A 22,376-nucleotide genomic window follows, 5' to 3' on the forward strand; every position below is an offset into this window, starting at 1 on the left:
TATATAATACAATTAACACTTTTCATTGATCAGTGAATATAATAATGCAGTAGTGGTGACAAAGCAACTTACCCGCAGGAAAAGTAGTACTGATAGGATCCAGCCACCGTTAAGTCCAGTTTGCAGTATTTATCACGGTCATCCTCCCGCTCGTTCGGGTAGACCCAGTCCAAAGGACGGAACTTCAGGCACTCAAACTTGAGGCCTTTTGCAGGGTAGTTGGTGTAGACCTTGACAGACTTACCCTGGAGGGTAGGGCCAAGACGGACCTGCAGCTCAAAGCCTGAAGACAGTTGTAGAAATGAGGATGACTAGAATACACTGTTACTCCCCAGAGAGTCGATGGGGTATTGTCAAGAGGAAGATGAGAGACACCAGACCCAACAATGCAGATGAGCTGAAGGCCGCTATCAAAACAACCTGGGCTTCCATAACACCTCAGCAGTGCCACAGGCTCATCGCCTCCATGCCACGCTGCATTGATGCAGTAATTCATGCAAAAGGGCCCTGACCAAGTATTGAGTGCATACTGTATACTGTACATGGATATACTTTTCAGTAGGCCAATATTTCTGTATTAAAAATCCTTTTTTTAAATTGGTCTTATGTAATATTCAAAATTTCTGAGATACTGAATTTGGGGTTTTCATTAGCTGTAATCCATAATCATCAAAATTCAAGGAAATAAATGCTTGAAATATATCACCCTGTGTGTAATGAATCTATATAATATATGAGTTTAACTTTTTGAATTGAATTACTGAAATAAATTAACTTTTCGATGATATTCTAATTCATTGAGATGCACCTGTTCAACCTAAAATAAAGAACTTTACTCCCAGTGCAACGTCCTGACTAAATAAAAGGTGAAAAACGTCAGAGAATGCCATATTCAGATAGCCTTACATTATGTGTGCATTGAATAGACGAGAATGTAAAACAGTGACCCAGTTGGTAACAAGACTGCAGGACCACACTTTTAAAGGTTACACATGTAAGAAATGGTGTGTGTTGTATTTTTCTGCTGCAGGACACTCGTACAGTTGCATTGTATTTCAGCTAACAATGTAATGGTGCTATTGTGGTGTAATGTCGCAGCAGTTATTAACATGCATGGTTAAAGTGCAAAGTAGTCCTACCTTGTTCCAGACGGAACAGAGCGCGGTCCAGTCTCTCCATGTCACTGTCACTGAGCAGCAGCAGTCGCTTCCCTGTTCGATTTAGACTGCTTTCCTGGCGGGAGAGACAGAACTGACATAGCATGGTAACATGAGACAGCTCTCTCAGGATGAGAGAGAGCGGGAATGCACACCAGTGTTGGAGAGGTGTTTACCACAGTGAAAACACAAGTGTAAAGGAAAAATGCAAGCAATTATTTCATGATTTACCAACATTTTGACATCACTGTCTTCTTCAGGGAATTAAGGAACAGAAACAGCTCCACAGGTATTAAATAGGGATAAGACACAGGTGTGCTCAGTCATGGGGAGGGGTGTCCTCAATCAGATTCACACATTCAACTACCTGTCTCATTGTATTTAAAAGTCACAGAGAAACAGTTTGATAAAAAAAAAACAGGTTGTACGGCCATCAAAATGGTTTACATATTACCATCATAAAAGTCTAGAATGCAGCCTTATGAAGAAACACAGCATTAGGGCAGACATAATAGATACTATTTAAGGTCCAATTAGGTTCCTAAAAGGACACCTGAAGGACATAATATCTCAAGTACACTTATTAGGAATATAACAGATATATTAGACACAAATTTGGAAAAATATCATAAAAATACAGAGAAAGAAAAAACTTTTTAATTACAGAACGAACAAGGAAGTAGAAAAAGCTGAGGACAGAGATAAAGAAAAGGCATGTATCAGTGTATAGGCGATAAACTGATTAAGTCAAATTCAACGTTTCGGCCATTAGGGCCGAGAGTATTTCGGTAAATGAGAAAGTCACTTTTTCTATGCACATGTATACTGGAGAGCAGAGATAGCATGACCAGCCTCAATAAAGTGTGCTGCAATAGGGTAGGTAACATTTTTGCATCCTATGAAGCTGCTATGCACCCTAAGGGCACACTTATATTTGCCTACATATTCATCAAACAGGCATGAAATAATATAAAAAATGCCTTTCGTGGTGCAAGAAATAACCCCCTTGATGGGAATGTTCCCAGCTGAATGGGGGTGTTTATGTGCTGTGGAGGGATTTCTGGAGGCGCCTGGTCTGAATGTACTAGAGCAGGGATCCCAAAGTGTGGTGCGTGCACCCCTGGGGGTGCGCGAGCTGCCTCTAGGGGGTGCGCGAGAGGAAAAATGTAATGGTGGTCTAATGGTGTAATAATTAATATTAAATCTAATTTTCACAAAATAAAAACATGAATGTAACAGACTGTCTCATGTTTGTTGTTCTGGTGTTGACGATGATATGTCCCTTGAGGGTTGCCGTAGCGAAGGCGCAACCCCCGCCTCTAGTCAAAGGAGGAAATAATAATAAAGAGAGTAGCCATGGGCTGATACAAGATGTCTAATCTCCCGACTCAGTTACTACTGTATGATAAGTGCCCTTATAAACGAAACCAAGACGCTCGGTTACATGAATTATAAAAATTCCCCTTGTAAGATTTCAATTTAAAAATTAAAAACGTACAATTTAATAAATAAATGCACTTCAGCTCCTGCTGCCAGACTGTCTTTTACGTACACTAGCTAGCCTAGCTTGTGCAGCTAACGTCAGCTAACAGCTAACTTCATTCATTCAGCAACATTCATGCAAATATGATAAACTGGCTGAAAATCGGGGAAACTGTCAGGTGGGACATCTGAAGCCATCAGTCATAAAAGAGGAGAGGGACAGAGAGAGAGAGAGAGAGAGAGAGGAATCGGAGGCGAGAGGAACGGAGAGGTGCGTTGGGGAGCGACCGGGAGAAGAAATCGAACGGGAATCAGAGGAAGATGGGAAGGAGGAAGGGATTGCACAGACAAATGGGGAGCACATCGGCCCATCGCGGAGTCGAGGTAAAAAAGAGGAAACGAGAGTGAGCATCAGACTGGGAAAAAAAAGAGGAAATATGATGAAAAGTATCTGTGTCTGGGCTTCACTTGGATTGGCAACGCAGATTCCCCAAAGCCACAGTGCGTGGTGTGCAGTGAGGTTCTGGCTAATAGTCTGAAGCTCTTATTTACGTCGCCACCTGAACACCAAGCATGCCAGTGCAAGTCAAAAGCCCCTTACATTGTTTATATCGAAATTGGAGGAGTTACAAAACAGCCAAAAACAACTGCAGTCTCATTCTATGTATGGTTAATTGTAAATTAAATGTGATAATCTGCCTCTGAGTCTGTGTGTGTGTGCTCGGCATCCGTATTGCTCTTTAAAAGTGACTCCTTGTGTAACTGAAAGTTATTGAAACTTTGTTGCAGTGTTTCAGGGCGTTTTCACACCTTCAGTTCGTTTGCTTTGTTCTGATTCAGGGATTAATATGATACAATGTTGCAGTTTCCCCTTTGTTCGGTTTGTGTTCACACTATAAATAGGCTCTGTTGCTTCTTTTTTTTTAAGTTGTAGGGGATTGGGGGTGCGTGAACCCGGTCGGGATGTAGAAGGGGGCCTAAAAAGTTTGGGAACCGCTGTACTAGAGTGTCTGTAAGGATCCTATCATGTAAGAAAACTACTCAAATAGGGTTGTTGAAACATTATATAGATGAGGGGCAGTTTTTAAAATATGCCGCTGAACAGGCTTAATCTCAACGAGAATATTTCGTGATAAATAAAGGAACCTCTTTCCTACTGACGCCCTTAAACAATAAAATGTTTGTAAGTTAATATTACCCAGTGTATGGGTAGGTAGCCCACATGTACATGTATGTGCATGTGTGGATGTGTATATGAATGCATGCTGTATGTATATGTTTCAGTACTGCCTGTAGAGTATATGTACATGAGTTTGGCTTCACCGTTGCTCACATTGTGTGGGCCTACTTGAAGTAGTACTTGCAATATTGTGGCCTTCTGTACCACTATGGCTGCAAGTTGATCTGGACTCTGGTACATTCCAGAGTCAACCTGACTTGGTCCATGAAATCCTGCTTGTACTCAATTGTGTAGCAAGGAGGGAGAAGTGAGGTTACTTTCTTATGGGTGCCAGCCAATGTGCGAAATCCCTGATGGAAATTGGGGGGTTCCCCGAGACATAGAGATATACATAAAACCATTAAAATTAAAAGGAAGAAGTATTGTTTCGAAAAAAATAAACCAGGAGTGGTGGGGCAGGAAGACGAAAGCAAGACACCAGTAAACGGAGGGAGGTGAGGGAGCAGGTAAAGTTGACCAGAATCCGAGCAGCACACTATCCATCTTGGGCAAGCATCCAACAGGCTTATGCAAGCAGTGCCAGCGGCCAGACACAGTGCAGCGTGTACATGTCCTGTAGGAGGTATGGAGCAGAAAGAGAAGTGATGTTTACGAAAAAGAGGAATGTGGGATGAGCAGAAATATCAGTGAGGCATGTTTTGGAGTATGGAAGTCAAGGAAAAGGAATAATATCTGTTTGACTTCTTGAGAGACTGGTTGAATAAAAATGATCTAGTAGGCAGATGGCACAGTAATGGTCTATACCCAGAGGGGGCAGCAATGCGACATATCGGATGCCGGCTGACTTAAAACCCAACGAAGAAGAAGACTCCCAGAATGGGGGCTCTTCCAGGAGGCGAGGACGTCATCAGTGTGCGACGAGACCAGAGAAAGAAAGTTTGTTGGAAAAGTGGTGGAGTACGAGAACAGAACAGAATTGTGTGGTTGAGCAACAACTGTACCGTGAATGCAGATATCATGGGGGATAGTTCAGATGGTGAGAATGATAATATGGCATGGCAAGAAGCTAACAGAAAGAGGAGAAAGGGGAGCGGCAGTTCAGGCCGCTCCGGAAGTGAGTTTGGCGAAGAGAGTAAAAAAGTGAAGGCTACTAGATCAAGTGTGGGGAAGGAGGATGACTCAACTGAATGGAAAGTTGTGATTGCGTTTAAGAACGAAGGGGCCCATTAACACCCGTTAAAACTGACAAAGGCAATAGAGAAGGAAATAGGAAAGATTAAGTTTGCCAAGTTTTTAAGCAACAGGCGTCTTTTTATCTTTGCTACAGATCAAAGGCAACGAGAGAAGATCCTCGGAGCTGAAACTTTGAGTGGAGAAAGGATCAGCTGTCATATTCCTGGGAGCGTTTCAAAGCTGAGAGGTGTTATACAGGATGTGCCGTTGTCAGTGTCCATAGATGAGATCATTAAGGAAGTGAAAGGAGGAAAGGTAGTGAAAGCTTCCAGACTGCAAATAAATCGAAATGGAAGGAAAACTGACAGCCTATCAGTGCTGCTGGAGTTTGATCCAAGTGAAAAGATCTTGTCTAAGAAAATCAGAATAGGATATATGAGCTATGATGTAAAAGAGTTTATTCCAGCTCCTTTAAGATGCTTCAAGTGTCAAAGAATGGGACATACCGCAGGGCAATGTAAGGGGAAGCAGAGATGTGCAAGATGTGGAGGCGAGCATGAATACGGAAAATGTGGTCAAGATGTACTGATTGAATATTGTAACTGCGGCGGTGAACACAGCGCTGCTTTTGGAGGATGCCCAGTTCAAATACAAGCAAAAGAAGTGCAGAAATATAAAATACTTAATCAATTGTCTTATGCGGAAGCAGTTAAAAAAGTGAAGGAAAATGATAAAGTTACACCCAGGGAAAGCCACAGGAATGATATAAGAGAAGCTGGGATGAGACAACCTCCTGTGGACCTTCCCCCTGTCCTAGATCAGAGTCTAACAGTTAAATCCATGCATAAAAGAGATAAATGAGGACACGCTAATTGTAGATCAAATCTGTTCCGTGGCCTTCATCTGCAAAACTATGAATTTGGCAATTCAACAAAAAAGAAAAAGTGACAGAATAAAGACAGTCGTAGAGACAGCCATAGAGATACTGGGGATTAAAGAAGTTAAGGCTGATCTGATTCACAAGATGTTGAACCCTCCCAACTATGATGGACAGGCTCAGGGTGATTAACCTCATAATGGTGTTGCATATCCTACAATGGAATGCCAGACGTCTAATTGCAAATGACCAAGAATTCAAGAAGGTTGTAGCTGATCTGACACCAGATGTTATTTGCATTCAAGAAACTTGGTTAAAACCTCAGTTGGACTTTGTCATTTCAGGATTCAGCTCTGTCAGATGTGATAGAATAGGAAAACAAGGTGGAGGGTGTGACATTTATCAAGGATAACTTAGCATATAGAAAGATTAATGTTCCAGAACAGTATGAATGTGTTATGATAGAAGTATGTAGTCCAAGAGGAGATATAAAGTTAGTGAACTTCTATAATCCTTGTAAAAAGATATCTATGGAAATGTTTCACGAGATATCAGGAAATATTGGAAAAAGAGAAATTTGGTGTGGAGATTTTAATGCTCACAATACATTATGGGGAAGTGAGGTCACTGATACCAACGGAGGGGTAGTTGAAGAATTTATAGAGGAGAGATCATGAATTTGTCTTAATGATGGAAGCAGTACCAGGGTAGATGTTACTCGAAACTCAGTATCCTGCTTAGATCTTACATTAGTCTCAGGAAATATGAGTAATTTGTGTGACTGGAATACAATGAATGAATCTAATATAGGGAGTGATCACTGTCCTATATGGTGCTCATTCAATTGTGATGTCTTTACTCAGAAGGGTAATATAATAGAAAGATGGTGTTTTCCTAAAGCTAACTGGGGAACATTTAAAGAATGTTGTAGGAAGTCATGTGAAGAAATATCTATTGAGAATAATGTGGACAGCTGTTCGAGAGCAGTGACCGCTATGATTATTGGTGCTGCATCAATATGCATTCCTAAGAGTAAGGTGAATGGGAAAAAGAAAATGGTTCCATGGTGGAATGAGGAATGTAAAAATGCCGTCAAAGAAAGAAATCGTGCCGACAGAAAGTTAAGAAGTCTTTTGACCCAAGATAATCTGATCGATTATCAAAGAAAGAGAGCGGCAGTACGGAAAGTTATTAAGTCATCAAAGGAATGCATGGAGGCAATTCTGTTCAGCTATTGGAAGAGAAATAGAGTTACGTGATGTTTGGGCGATGATCAAAAAGATGAGAGGGAAAAGAAAATCAATTAAAATCCCAGTTTTGATAGACGGAGAATATCGGGCAATTACAAATGAGGAGAAAGCTGCGTTATTGGGGAAGAAGTTTGCAAATGTTCATAGCGGAAGTCATTTACACGAGAGGCACAGACAGAGAAAAGAAGACATTTTAGCAGCGCATACAGAAGTTAGAAAGAAAAAGGGCAATGAAGGAACACCCCTTGATATGGAGTTTTCAATACAGGAGCTGAAAACAGCGTTGGAGGGAAGTGGGTATACTGCTCCAGGTCAAGACCAACTATGCTACGCTATGTTTAGACAATTACCAGAAGAAGCCTTGGAAATCATTTGTAAATTGTTTAATATGATTTGGAGGGAAGGTGTAATGCCAAGCAGTTGGAAGAGTGCTTTGATTCTACCTTTTGGTAAACCTGGTAAAGACCTAGCGAATGCTGGCAATTATAGACCAAAAGCACTGACATCTCATTTGTGCAAGTGGATGGAAAAGATCATCACGAGCAGATTCACTTATTTTATAGAGCAAAGGGGCTTGCTAAATAAATCTCAGAATGGCTTTCGTAAAGGTAGATCGACACTGGACGCATTGATAAAAGTTAGCAACGAGGCAGAGAAAGCAATAAATATGAAGGACATTATGGCTGTCGTCTATTTTGATATAGAGAAAGCATATGACTCCATGTGGAGAGAGGGCCTATTGATTCAAATGCATAAAATAGGTATTAGTGGAAGGATGTATAACTGGATATTGGATTTTTTGTCTGGTCGATCATTCAAGGTAAAAGTTGGAGATGCCTTGTCTGAAGAATTTACTATAGTAAATGGGATCCCCCAAGGTAGTGTTATTAGCCCTATATTATTTAATATTATGATAAATGACGTCTTTATGGACATTGACAGAGATATTGGCTCCTTGCTATATGCCGATGATGGAGCAATTTGGAAAAGGGGAAGAAATATTAGACATGTGATCAGTAAAATTCAAAAGGCTATAATCAATGTTGAAAAGTGGTCGTATGACTTTAAGATGTCTGTTGATAAGTCTTGCTACATGCTATTTACCAGAAAGAGAAATATAAGCAATACTCATCTGAAATGATATGGACAAAGTATGGAGAGGGTGACAGAGTTTAAATATTTAGGCTTATGGTTTGATGAAAAATGTTTGTGGAGAACTCATATTAAGCATATTGAAACTAAATGTAAAAAGGTGCTCAATGTTATGAGAGCAGTTTCTGGACATCAATGGGGAGCAGATAAACGGTCACTAATGCACATCTATAGGGCTATTATACGAGCAGGTATAGATTATGGATGTATGGTTTATGGAACAGCTGCCAAGAGTACATTACTAGCATTAGATAGAATTCAGTTCAGAGCTCTAAGACTTAGTGTAGGTGCAATTAAATCTACCCCAAACAACGCACTTCTGGTAGAAGCTGACGAACTGCCATAAAGCCTAAGACGAGCAGAACTAGCTCTGGCATATTGGGTGAAGTTAAAGGGATCTGCAGAGGAACTTCCCGTAACAAATGTGCTGTATGAATGCTGGGAATACACCCAAAGTAAAGGCAAAGGGTTTGGTTGGACAATCACTGCAATAGCCAAAGAATACGGGTTCACTGGGTTCGAGTATGGGCCCAATGTAATGAGGGGAATGTTCCTCCGTGGATACTACCAGTGCACAATGTGGATTTAACACTCATAGAAGAGAGGAAGAAATGGATGGAAAGAAAATGGTATGACATTGGACATCAGACTCAAGTATACATCAATAATAAGTATTATAACTATATGCAGATTTATACAGATGGATCTAAAGATAACGGGAATGGACACGTGGGATCAGGGGTATTCATACCAGAATTTACTGTGACAATATGCAAACGAATTAATGACAGATTGTCTGTCTTTACAGCTGAAATGATTGCAATAATCTTGGGACTGCAATGGGTAGAAGAGGTCCGGCTGAGAGAGTGCTCATCTGTTCAGATTCTGCTGCAGCTTTAAACAGCCTGAAGACAAAACTAACAATAAGAGAGGATTTAGTGATGGAAATATCTCTGATCATGTTGAGACTTCAAAGACTGGGAATTAATGTTCCATTTAGCTGGTTCCTGCTCATGTAGGTGTGGAGATATGATTGCAAAGAGAGCACCAACACTAAAAGAAGAGGAGATATTGAAAATTCCTTTTGGAAAGGGGGAAGCTAAAGCATTAATAAGAGAGGCAGGACGGGAGGTATGGCAGAAGAAGTGGGACAACGACAACAAAGGAAGACATTATTATAACATTCAGAAATCCATAAATGTGAAGACATACAAAGGGAAGTATAGAAGAGAGGAGGTCATAATAGCAAGGTTAAGGTTCGGACATACAGGACTTAACTCAACGCTGTATTTAATGGCACAAATGGACTCAGATAAGTGCACTGAGATTACTGAAGACGTGGAGCATGTTGTCCTGAAATGTCAAAGATACAATTCAGACAGGAACATCTTGAAGCAAAAAATATGTCAGTTGGGACGGAAGTGGAGTTTGGAGGGAGTTCTGGCAGCGGACGGAGAATGGCGGGAGTGCTGCAGAGCACTGTTGCGATTTCTTAAAGAAACGGGATTAGACCGCAGGATTTAGGTGGAAACAGTGAAGAAAAGGTTACCCTGAAACTGCACACTCCGGTACAGTAGGTGGCGGTATGCACCTATACAAGTTGGTTGCGACCCGCCAATCAAATGTAAAGAAGAAGAAGAAGAAGAAGACTCCCAGAATGCCATTGTGAACTGTAGCAACCTCGACGTAGCTCAACCTAATTCTCCCTTGGTCGTTGTGTCAGGCGACATGGCGATTTACAGTAAATATCTGACAGCAAAGAACTCCTCCATAGCAGGCTGTATTCTGCTGGTTTTATACTTGCTGAAACGGAGAAGACGGACGGTCAAACGGGACGGGTAAGTGTTTCATTGAAACGCAGAACACGCTGCTTTCAGGTGAGTTAGTGAAAGCTCTCTGGATGCTAAGTAGCAACTGCTAGCTCCCGTTCTGACAGCAGGTGACTGCGACCTGCCGCTGGGACAAGCTACACTTCATTTCGCTTCTTCTTCTCCGCAGCTCCCTCACTCATCTGACCGGCTCAAATACCAGTGCACCGTAATATGGCGTTATAATAGGAATGTGAACGCTATTAACGTTACTGCATGAACACCATGAACGGCAGATTAGTGATAACTTTGATTAAGTTGGGTATTTTTAATGTATTTGTTTGAGTATCTCTGATCACTCTAAAAGGGATTCTCGTTTGGAGAGAATAGAAAAGCCTAACTCTATTTTAGAACTAGGACTTCACGAGGTAAAAGAGAAGCTGAACATGACCCTGAGCCTGTTGTGTCAATACTGTTTGTAATTATTTGTATCTGCTTTTGTTCGGATTGTTCTGGGCCGTCTGAAATAGGCCATTATTGTAGCTATTTGCTCATTTGTGTGGAGAGTTATGCAACTGTACTTCAATCTGTCTGTGCGAATCAGCTTTGTAAAAGTATAAAAAGTCTCAATGCGTACTGAAAGTTGTAAATGTTTACATAAACCTGTAAACATGTGCATAGATCTGAATGAAAAATAAGTATTTTGCTGGAAATGCATATAGGTCATCAGTTGTGTGAGTGATTTGTCTGTACCACTCACTAACCTGTAGCCTGTGTGATTTCATTGTTCTTTCCTTGCAGCAGAAAAGGAGGTTCAGATATAGTTCTGAACAATGAGGTATGTAAATGTTTCATGTCTGTCTAAAGCAGATAAAGTTTCCATAAAATGTGTCCTAAATTGTTTGCTGTAGTTGTATCACAGCCCACCTTTGTTCTGTCTCTTCATGCAGAAAGATGGAAGAAAAGACCGTGCAGCAGTGGACAAGGCTTTCTTCTGCCGAATCTTCCAGATTCTGGGGATCATGGTACCTCAAGTTTACTGCAAGGAGGTATGACATTGAACTCTCTTCTTACTACAGGCTCCGGTCACTAGGACCTGACCTATAGGCCGGGGGCTTCACACCCACTGCTCCCAAGCTGATGGCCAGAAACAAACAAACAGAATCAGAAGGAAGGAGATGCAGGCAGAGGCTCACTGCTGCTCACTGCAATGGGTCATACGGGATCATTGATAATAAGGAGGGATTGTTTTCAGTCTAAACATTGTTTATTAAAAAATCTAAAAAATAAGAACATTCATGTATGTACCTTATGACTTATAGTTACGAGGGGTAGGTGAAGAAATCGATAGAGCATAGTATCGCCATATTTTGCCCGAAGAACTGAAGAAGCTGATCTCTATCATTTATCGTTTCAGCCTATACTCAGTAAAAAATATCCGACCTGAATATTGGCACTGATGCTTTCTAGGCGCTAGACTAATACGTGTACACTGTGAACAACAAATCAGCAAGAGAAGAGCTAGTAATCTTAGTAACGGTCACAGCTGTTGTTATACAGTACGGCACCGTAATAAGAAGATCCACTAGATGGCAGGAGGGACTGGAGGAAAAAAGACGAGGAAATCTTTCTTTTGAAAAGTTGAAATCGAAAGTTTATTTTGATAGATTTCCCATTTCGGGTCAAAATCATGTCACCCCAAGTTGTGAGGGCATTAAACCAATGATCTGTTACACTTTAAGATTCAAGACAATGGCCTATCCTTCAATGCTGAAAACACCTTTTTGGAATAAAATAATCTAAGTTGTGAAATTATTGTTGAAAGTTGATTTGGGGAATCATTTTATTCCATAAAATCCGGATGTTTTTTCTCTTTGAAGTTAATAATTCAGCGTTTAACCGTTTCCTGACAGTACATCTTTTTGACTGATTTAACAAGAGGAGCCTGAGAAGAGCTAAACGGATTTTAAAAGACTAAACCATCCACAACGTGATCACCTGCTGCTGTCTGGAAAGAGATGCAGAAGAAGCAGCTGTCTAACCTGCAGACTTCAGATCAGCTTCTTTCCTCAGGCTGTGAGACTCCTTAACTCATCCTCTACCCTCCATATATCATTTAGTTTTCCTATGGAGCATAATGGGACAACAATTTGAAATTAGTTGTGCAACCCTGCTGTGCAATGACAAACAAAAAAACTTTAACCTTAAAGCCGGCCCACCTAACTTGAGCCTGAACCAGAGTTGTTGCTAACTTCAAGGCTAACGGCCGTCACTGTAATCAGCTGAAAGCTGGCCAGACGCTGGACCTTGGCTTGTGTCTTAGAGTTAATAAATACACTCTACACACACTTCACAGCTATAATGCTACTGTTGGCTTCATACTCGCTCTCACACACATGCTCTTTCTCTTGACTGGACATTCGCTACAGTATATCAGGCAGACACACAGCTGACAACCTCACAGCTATTAGCAAGGTGGCTGCATGTGTCCACAAATATGCAATTCCTTATGTAACATTGTGTCTGCTGACTGTCCTGTACGGGTGAACTGGGGGCGTGTGCGTACAGTGCAGCTGGCAGTAAAGGATGGACCTGCTTGCGCATGGAGTTCTCGTTGCAGTTGGAGGGCTTGTTAGGCAATCCTGCATGCAAGGCATGAAAGACTGCTTCAGATTATAAAACATTCAATTTGATGTTGGGGAAAACAATATACCAATATAGCATTAAAAGTTGTAGGTTATAACTCAAATTCTCTTGGAGACTTGCTAAAGCAAGTGAAGACAAAGCTGTTCAGTTAATTTCTAATAGGCCCATAGCCATTGAACAAAGACTATTTATTATCAACTAATTCATTTTCACTTTGTTTTAATCATCTATAGTGGTGATTTGCATAAAAACATACAATTCGAATTGTTTGGAAATGACATATTCTGTTTGTGTTGCTAAAAATAAGCCGCTTAGAGCTCGTGTTAGGAAGTTAAACAGCTCATCATCCAGCTCTAATATCGATTTATGTTGCTGTCAAAACATCTCTAACAACTTTCTCATGGAAACAACATTTTACAAGATTACATTAGAACACATCATAATAACGTTATAATTTACTTTTGTCCAATACTCATTTTTACTGAATGGAGCTTGAACGCACCACAATGTAACTCAAAGGAACCTCCATACGGCTTTTTCCGGACTCCCTGGTCATTTCTATATCCAAAATGCTCTCACATTGCTGAGTTGAGGCTCTTTTTGGCGGGTATAAGGCTGGAGTGTTTGTTCCCTCTGAATGTTTACATCAGTGTTTCAGGTGATTGACACGACTCTCTTCAACACACAAAACAAACCGGTGTACCTACACGTGTTGTGTGAGAGGAGATTTCACCGCACGCACAAACAACGTGTCTTAATGCAGAAAACAGGAACTCATAGATGTCGAAGCTTCTTCACTTCTTATGGCCATGAAACCGTGACTTTTATAACTGCAGTTACTGCCAAATCGCTTGATCCCTACATCCCTAATAGCAATTTTAATAGTTTATATAATAGAAGATTGATACTTGGCGCTCATGCATCCATACAATATTGCCATGCAAAATAATGCGATACTATGGTGAATCGATTTCCCCCCCGACAGAATAATGATATTGGAGGTAAAAAAAAAAATGCTAAAACAAAGTCAAGGACAAAAACTATATTTGTTTGCTTGTTTATAAATTTAATAATTTGAAGACACAAGTATTAAGTTTCACTTACAGCCCTAGCCAGATTATAAACTCTAATATCCAATTAAATAAAAAAATAAGAGCGATATCTATGAGTAAAAATCCCAAAACACATTGTATGCCTTCAATTTGAACCCACTCAGAAGTCAGAAAATTAAGGACATAAAGAGCCAAAATTGAATTCCAATTTTAAGTTTTGAGTCACAAATTGAGTCAGTACAAATCAAGTATTGCCTAGGGCAATATATTTGTTTCAACTCTTCAGTTGAAATAACAAACGATTGGGATACATTAATATCCGAGTACATTTGGAAAGGGAAAAATAGAATGATGAAATTTCAAACTCTTCGATTGGCGAGCACCAAGGATAGAAGTTGCACTTTACTGCCTACAGAACTATTAAATATCAGCCAACTGAAGATCTCGTTTTGTTGTTCTGATGATCAAGCAAGATGGAATCAAGAATATGTCCAGGACCCATTCAGCCACGATAAATAATTTAAATTATTCGATTAAAGACTTGATGGAAACGGGTAACTCATTCATTAACCTGTCCCTGAAAACATGGTTAAATATTCTCACTAAAAGTGTAGAGAGATAAATATTCCCAAATGGGGCTCCCTTGACTTTACCCCAAACAAATTGGTCGTGAGATATAAGCTATGGGCTAGTCGCCTTTCCTCATACTTCACCTTTTTAAATTGCGGGAAGTTGTTTAAATAATAGTGCCTTTTTATTTATTTCTTCAGGTGTGCCATCACATAAACAGTTAAAAACCACCCATTGAAGGTTTATATTAGGAAGAGGAAAACTCTAAAGGGCACTACGTCTACATAAAAGCGAGTATTTACGTATGGTCTTGTCCAAGTAGATTATGTAGATTTTAGCGTAAGATTTAGACAGAATTAGTGCTTAATTTTCAGACAGAAAATGCTTTTAATTGGGGTTAATTTATTTTTGAAATACTGAATGAGTGTATTTGCCAGAAAGGCCATTACAAAGAAATTGCTTCAACCAGACACCCCATCTATAAGAACGGTATGATATCATCCATGAAATCTTTATAATGGAAAGAATCCTCTTCTCCATGGAGCTTCAGGAAAATCGATTTGAATACATTCGGAAGAAGTGAAGCATGAATATCTCCTTGAAATGCCTAATGCCGTGTTCACACCGGTCGCGTTGATTTTTTGACGCGCGTCGAGATTACATACAAAGTCTATGCACAGACGCGATGAGACTGGCGCGCTGCGATTTTGCGATGGCGCGGCGCGTTGGACGCGTTATTGCAGTGCGGTGGACGCGTTGGACGCTGCAAAATCGCCAACGCGCGAGTTGAAATTTTTCAACTTCAGCGACATAATCGCGTGACGCTGTGGCGCGATAGCCTATCAGCGTTGAGTTGCTCCCCCTGTCATCACTGGCTTCCTGCCGTTGTTGAATCAGGAAATAAATCCTGTAGCCGTCTGTGTTCACCCAGAGCGCTACGATACCTCATATCAATAGAGACCGGACCAAACTATGTGTATACATGTGTGTGTGTGTAAACCATACGGTACAAACAATGAATAGACGCTGCCGTATTTACGTCTACGTGACGTTATTGAGTGCTGGTGGAGCTGCTACGATGTTAGCATAGCCTAGCACCGATCCATCAGAGCTCCATTGAGAAGACCAGTAGCCTACAAATCGGTATCATTACGTAGTTATTTCGGAGTCCCTTTTTGTCGGAGAAGACAAGTACAAATCGGCATCATTACGTAGTTATTTCAGAGTCCCTTTTTGTCGGTTTATTGCCGTTGAATCACAGCCAAATCAGTTTATTTTGTGTTCCTACAGCTGTAGTAAACAGCGACCGGTGGCTTGCTAGACACGGTGAATACAGCTCGATACAATCCACGGAGCTCCTCTGAACAATATTATGAACCACACATGACGGCGTTTGGCATTCCGATGTTTGAGGGACTTCCACAACACGTACAAAGCAGCAATTGTCCTTATTCCTTTCACGGTTGACAGCGGAAATAAATGGCGGCCATGTGAACGGCTTCCAGGACGATAAACCACGCCCCCTCTCCGGCGCTACGAGATTTTGCGGCGTTTGGTGTGAACACGACCGGCGGCGCGTTGGACGCGATTGTGCAGTGCGTTGGACGCTTTTTTGCAGTGCGTCAAAAAATCAACGCGACCGGTGTGAACGCAGCATTAGTCAGCATTAGTCATTCTGACTGGTTGTACAGACAGCAGAGTCCTTTAGCACAGATACATCAGCTCCATAACCCGAGGTCACAGGCTCCTCTGGCTTCATTGTGTCTTATCCGAACACCTCAGTAGATATGAAGGGTTGGATGATAAAGGACCTAATGATCTGCAGTATTTTACGGCCTCTCCCAACTCTCCTCTACAGACTGGCTACCTTATCCTTATTGCTGCCATGTTGGTGACCAGGACCTACTGTGACGTATGGATGATCCAGAACGGCACCATGATCGAAAGGTCAGAATGGCTTTGTGCTTCCATTATTGTTCAAAGCTTTACATCCAGATTTTACAATTCATGACCATAAACGTATATTAGAGGTTTAAGTCACCAAATAGCAGCCATGACAACCATATCAGTCCTTAATGTTAAATATATCCACATCTGACTGACCTATATACATACATATACCTATACATAGAACTATATACATACCCATACATAGAACTATATACATACCTATGCATAGAACTATATACATACCTATACATAGAACTATATACATAACTATGCATAGAACTATATACATATCTATACATAGAACTATATACATACCTATACATAGAACTATATACATACCTATACATAGAACTATATACATACCCATACATAGAACTATATACATACCTATACATAGAACTATATACATACCCATACATAGAACTATATACATACCTATACATAGAACTATATACATACCCATACATAGAACTACATACATACCTATACATAGAACTATATACATACCCATACATAGAACTATATACATACCCATACATAGAACTATATACATACCCATACATAGAACTATATACATACCTATATATAGAACTATATACATACCTATATATAGAACTATATACATACCTATATATATAGAACTATATACATACCTATACATAGAACTATATACATACCCATACATAGAACTATATACATACCTATATATAGAACTATATACATACCTATATATAGAACTATATACATACCTATATATAGAACTATATACATACCTATACATAGAACTATATACATACCTATACATAGAACTATATACATACCCATACATAGAACTACATACATACCTATACATAGAACTATATAAATACCCATACATAGAACTATATACATAACTATACATGGAACTATATACATACCCATACATAGAACTATATACATACCCATACATAGAACTATATACATACCCATACATAGAACTATATACATACCTATACATAGAACTATATACATACCCATACATAGAACTACATACATACCTATACATAGAACTATATACATACCCATACATAGAACTATATACATACCCATACATAGAACTATATAAATACCCATACATAGAACTACATACATACCTATACATAGAACTATATACATACCCATACATAGAACTATATACATACCTATATATAGAACTATATACATACCTATACATAGAACTATATATACCTATACATATAACTATATACATAACTATACATATAACTATATACATAACTATACATATAACTATATACATAACTATACATATAACTATATACATAACTATACATAGAACTATATACATAACTATACATAGAACTATATACATAACTATACATAGAACTATATACATACCTATACATAGAACTATATACATACCTATACATAGAACTATATACATACCCATACATAGAACTATATACATACCTATACATAGAACTATATACATACCTATACATAGAACTATATACATACCTATAATAGAACTATATACATAACTATGCATAGAACTATTTACATACCTATAATAGAACTATATATAACTATATACATAACTATGCATAGAACTATATACATACCCATACATATAACTATATACATACCCATATATAGAACTATATACATACCCATATATAGAACTATATACATACCCATACATAGAACTATATACATACAGTGCAGCCTTGGACAACAAGTGTCTTGCTCCTGATATATTTCTAAGATGAAAAGAGACAGTTTTTGTTGTATTGGTGCTTTGGAAATGTAGTAATTAGTAGCTTAAGCAATGAAAGCTCTGGGTTTAGATGTCACCTGCTTTATATAGTTGGCTGTCTCTGCCAAGTGGTCTTTATCTACATGGTTCATATTTCGGTCAAGGATGTAAAAAGGATACATAGAGATATTACAGATACAGATTTTTTCCAGTAATTGCCAAATACCAACAATCTGACAGCTTCATCCTTCACCCTTATCAATTGATTTTTGTAAAGCATGACAATGATCTTATCATTGTCCTGTGCAAGTTTTAAGTCATAGTAGCAAGCCTTTAAAAAGCCAATGCAGTGAAACTATTTCTCTTATGTGGGATTGTATTGAAAATGGGGGGGGGGGGGGGAATCATGCATCTGTGTGACTCTTTGCAGGAAGTGATGACTTTGTTTTGATTCTCCACAGCGGTATTATAAGCAGAGACATCAGTCTGTTCAAGAAGCACTTTTATTCCTACATATCAGTCATACCAGCGGTAACTGTCCATCAGGGTTTCATAGACGTGAACAGCAAGCCTTCTAACGCTAACACTGCCGTTTAACAGCCTGCTCAGTAATAGTGCTCTGTCATCACTTACTGTCTGAGGTCCATACACTTCTTCCAAGCCTTAACACTGACCACTGTGTTTCATCAGCTGGGTAGTGTTTAGAGCTTACATGAACTTAAAAACATTTGCACATGGAATTCCATTCAATTTATGTGTTTCTATTTTTTCTGAAATTAGAAATGAATTTGCAATTTTAATTAATACTGCTGATATTAGTGAGAACCTATTTCAGGAATGATGTTGTTCCTGTATCTAATTAGATCATGAAACACTGCAGAACAATGTAAAATACCAGTACCATATCTAACTTCTATAGATTAGTAATGGTAGACAGCGTCTATTACAAATGCCTTCCTTGTGGTATTAAAAATGTTACATAGCATGTTAACTTTTATCAGCTGGAAAACCACAAACTTGAATCTATACTGCTGACATATGCATATGAATTAACAATACAGGTATATTGTATAATAATGTCACTATTTAATTGAGAATGCATAAAGCAGCAAAGTTGTCTTAAAAGCATCCTAAAGGTAAACTGCGTGTTACTCCAACGGCACTAACCAGATCTGTTTGAGGGATTTAACAATTCAACTGAATGAATTTGGAGAATATGATGTCAATCAAACAAAAATTCCATTTATTATTAAGACAAACCCAATGACAAGTTTATTCTTTTCACCATATTATCACAGCTGCCAATATGCAATAGACTGTGAACATACAGCTACAGTCATACTGTATCAGATTTAACAGTAGTTTTAGGCTTCACATGAAAGGATTTGAAGGCACCCTTGTGAATGGCTCCACATCTGTCCAGTATTTGTCCAAAAAGTCAGCGTGCAACATAAAGAAACAAGATGGGCGTACGTCATTTGAATGGTATTCCTGAGTTTATCTGTCAGGACTCCACTGTTACTCTCTGTTAAGCAAGCTGCATTGGTTCCAAAGGAAACTGAAGTTTATCAATATTATATTATTATTATTAAATATATTATTCTGTTTATCCCACTGACTCCTTAGAAATGTTTGCTCATCTCTGTGCATGTTGTGGTTTGCAGTGCAATTATCGGTCGCTCGCCAAAAGATTTCAAGGCCTACTTGTTCAGCTTTATCAAATTCATGCCACTTGTAAGTGTGTTTTTTTTTGTTGACTTTTAAAAAGAAATTGTCACACTTTGTATGCTCTGTCACAAGTGTGATCTTATTGCTCTCTATGCTTTCTATGATTCTGTAGTGCAGTGTCAGTCCGTACTCCTGCACATAGTTTGGGGCAGTTAAATCTTCTGAAGAGTGTACAGAGGAGACCTGATGTGAAAAACTCTGACACTTCTGTTTTCTACTGTGTAATTACTAATTCTGTGGTGATGGTTAATTATTTTCATTTAATCATTTAATGCACTTAAAGTACAATTTAGCATGGTTATTATTTTTGATCTAACATGAGCAGTCTATTACTGTATTGCAAATGTACTTTTGTACCCCTCAATGTTAAATAAGGCTGGCTATATTCTATATTTTTTTTAATTGTCAAAAAGTGTTTGTGGTCATGCTGAACATGTCAGTGTAGCTCATTGACGTGTGTTTAATGGAGCACTATGGTCTCCAAGAACCACACAAATGCAGAGAAGTTCACACATGACCAGCAGTTTGTCAATCAGGTTCAACAATTTCTATACAAATATATGTATCAGCATATGTATGCTGATACATATTTGGATGCATCAGCATCCAAATATGTTTTTGATGGAAATTTCTATTCTTTTGAAATCCATATTTTTAGATTTCTATTGCATTTATTTAGAACGAGGAATATTTGTGTGTGCATCAGCAGTAAATTTGTCAATATTTTTGTAGAGAATCATTTCTATACAAAATACATTTGTGAATCCTTCTGTGCGTTCATCTGACCGCATATATTCACCGTTGGTTTGTTGATCATTAGAAAAACATAGATTATCTCCAGCCTAATTCTTTCAATTGAGTTAGTCTTGCTCTCCGACTAAATATTTAGCTTTTGCATGTTTTCTTCATTCCCTGTCCTATGCTCAGCATGAATACTATAAGGATTGTAAACCCTGTCACTTGCACAGCAGTACTGAAGCAAAGAGCTGTTAGTGAGAGATGGATGTTTGTTAAGTGTGACTCGGTCATTTCAGATAGCCTTGGTGAACAACTTCCTGAAGTTTGGTCTGTACGAGCTGAAGCTGAGGTTCCGTGAGAGGCTCACTAAGAACTTGTATGACCAGTACCTGCAGTAAGTACCACAGCAATACTACAGCTGCTTTCCCATCATATGCCATCTTCTGATAATCATTTCATCCTTTCTGTCATTTATCCAATGAAGCAATAGTAGGCGTACCTTGCACGGCAGCTGGATTCTCACACAAATCCATTTAGTTACAAAAAATAGTAATGCGTTTGTGTGAAACACAGTGAACCATTGTGTTTCACACAAACGCATTACTATGTTGAAAGCGGACCAATCAGCATCCTCTTAGGAGGAGTTACAGGCGTGCTTTATGTGTGTGTGACGACACAAAGAGTCTGTTAAGTGCTGTAGTAGCATCACTTATATCTGACCTGGAAAGTATTTCTTCATTAAATAAGTGCAAAAACCCCCATGGAAGGGTTGTCGATGGAACAGATGTTGGGCTTGGAGTTTGATTGATAAAGTGGTTGTATCTGATTGTATAATAGGCTATAACCTATTTTACATTTTATTATATTTGATCTGATTGGAACAAAACACAGGGGTCAGCAATTTTAAGATGAAACATATATTTGAAGACATGATGATAAGATCACAGTCTGACTCTGTAATAATGTGTTGGGTGATTTAAGGGTTCAAATACAGTGGATTTTAAATGTTGGACATATATCTGGATCTTGGCTGAACAGCATCCACTGGTTTTATTTCAGCTACTTCAACAAATGTAATATATTTAAATACAGTCACTTGCAAAAAGAAGTACAAGCAGAGGTTTTATTCTGAGTTCAGGGTGACTTGACGTATTTGAATGTGACGGCAAAAAAATGCAGTTCATAAAAATGACACATATCAGTCAAAGCAGTAACTTTAGTTATAAACATGTATCCAGTGGATATAGTAGAATAACAATGATAAAAGCAGTATGCACTTTGATACGGTCTGATTTAAAGAGGAAAGAAAGCAGCGCGTCCGGCTCTGCAAGAGAAAGGAGACGAAGAGAAGCTCGGGTTGTTTTAAGAAAACCTGTTGGGGATTAGGTAAGGTTCATAAAGCTATGGCAACTGAGCCAGAGTTTAAGCTGCCTCCCTCTCTGGATTTGAAAACCCTCATTTCAAGGTTAACTTTCTTTCTGGAACAGGGCCCAGTGCACCTTATCACATGTTTACCACTGAACTGTGATGAGTCTGGTGGTGTAGGGTCATGCTTTGTGATTTTAAGTTTGTGTGTATAAAATGGTGACTATTTAAACAAAGATGCAACAAATGATACAGATAATACAACATTTTGAGACATAACAAGCAGAGGTTATGATTTGAATTTGGTGAAGAGTTTTTGTTAGTTGGAGAACTTTGTATTCCCATTTCATATTTGCATGCATTTGTGTGCATGTATGAAAGTGTGTACAGGAATAAAATGCATGATAAATAAATTAGGCCGCGTTAAGCTCAGCCAGTGAGGGCTAGCGGGGGTCCACCCTGTTGGTTGTATTACGCTTCTTGTCTTTCACCTTT

At 39.0% G+C, this 22,376-nt stretch overlaps 1 protein-coding gene across 2 annotated transcripts in view; it reads left to right on the forward strand.

Annotated features, from left to right (window-relative positions):
* Positions 1 to 9,962: 9,962 nt before the first annotated feature.
* The window catches only part of abcd3a (ATP-binding cassette, sub-family D (ALD), member 3a), a 31,329-nt gene continuing 18,915 nt past the window's right edge, over positions 9,963 to 22,376 (forward strand). Inside the window, exons 1-6 of one of the 2 annotated variants that reach the window (XM_079292066.1) lie at positions 9,963 to 10,109; positions 10,881 to 10,917; positions 11,030 to 11,128; positions 16,206 to 16,294; positions 18,512 to 18,581; positions 20,813 to 20,910. In XM_079292066.1, the coding sequence (XP_079148192.1) occupies positions 10,000 to 10,109; positions 10,881 to 10,917; positions 11,030 to 11,128; positions 16,206 to 16,294; positions 18,512 to 18,581; positions 20,813 to 20,910 (503 nt within the window). In that variant the 5' untranslated portion in view covers positions 9,963 to 9,999. Of the gene's footprint in view, positions 10,110 to 10,880; positions 10,918 to 11,029; positions 11,129 to 16,205; positions 16,295 to 18,511; positions 18,582 to 19,714; positions 19,785 to 20,812; positions 20,911 to 22,376 lie in introns of both variants that reach the window. The other variant, XM_079292065.1, reaches the window with a different exon arrangement.

The sequence above is a fragment of the Melanostigma gelatinosum genome (genome assembly GCF_949748355.1).
Source record: "Melanostigma gelatinosum genome assembly, chromosome: 20".
Lineage (NCBI taxonomy): Eukaryota > Metazoa > Chordata > Actinopteri > Perciformes > Zoarcidae > Melanostigma > Melanostigma gelatinosum.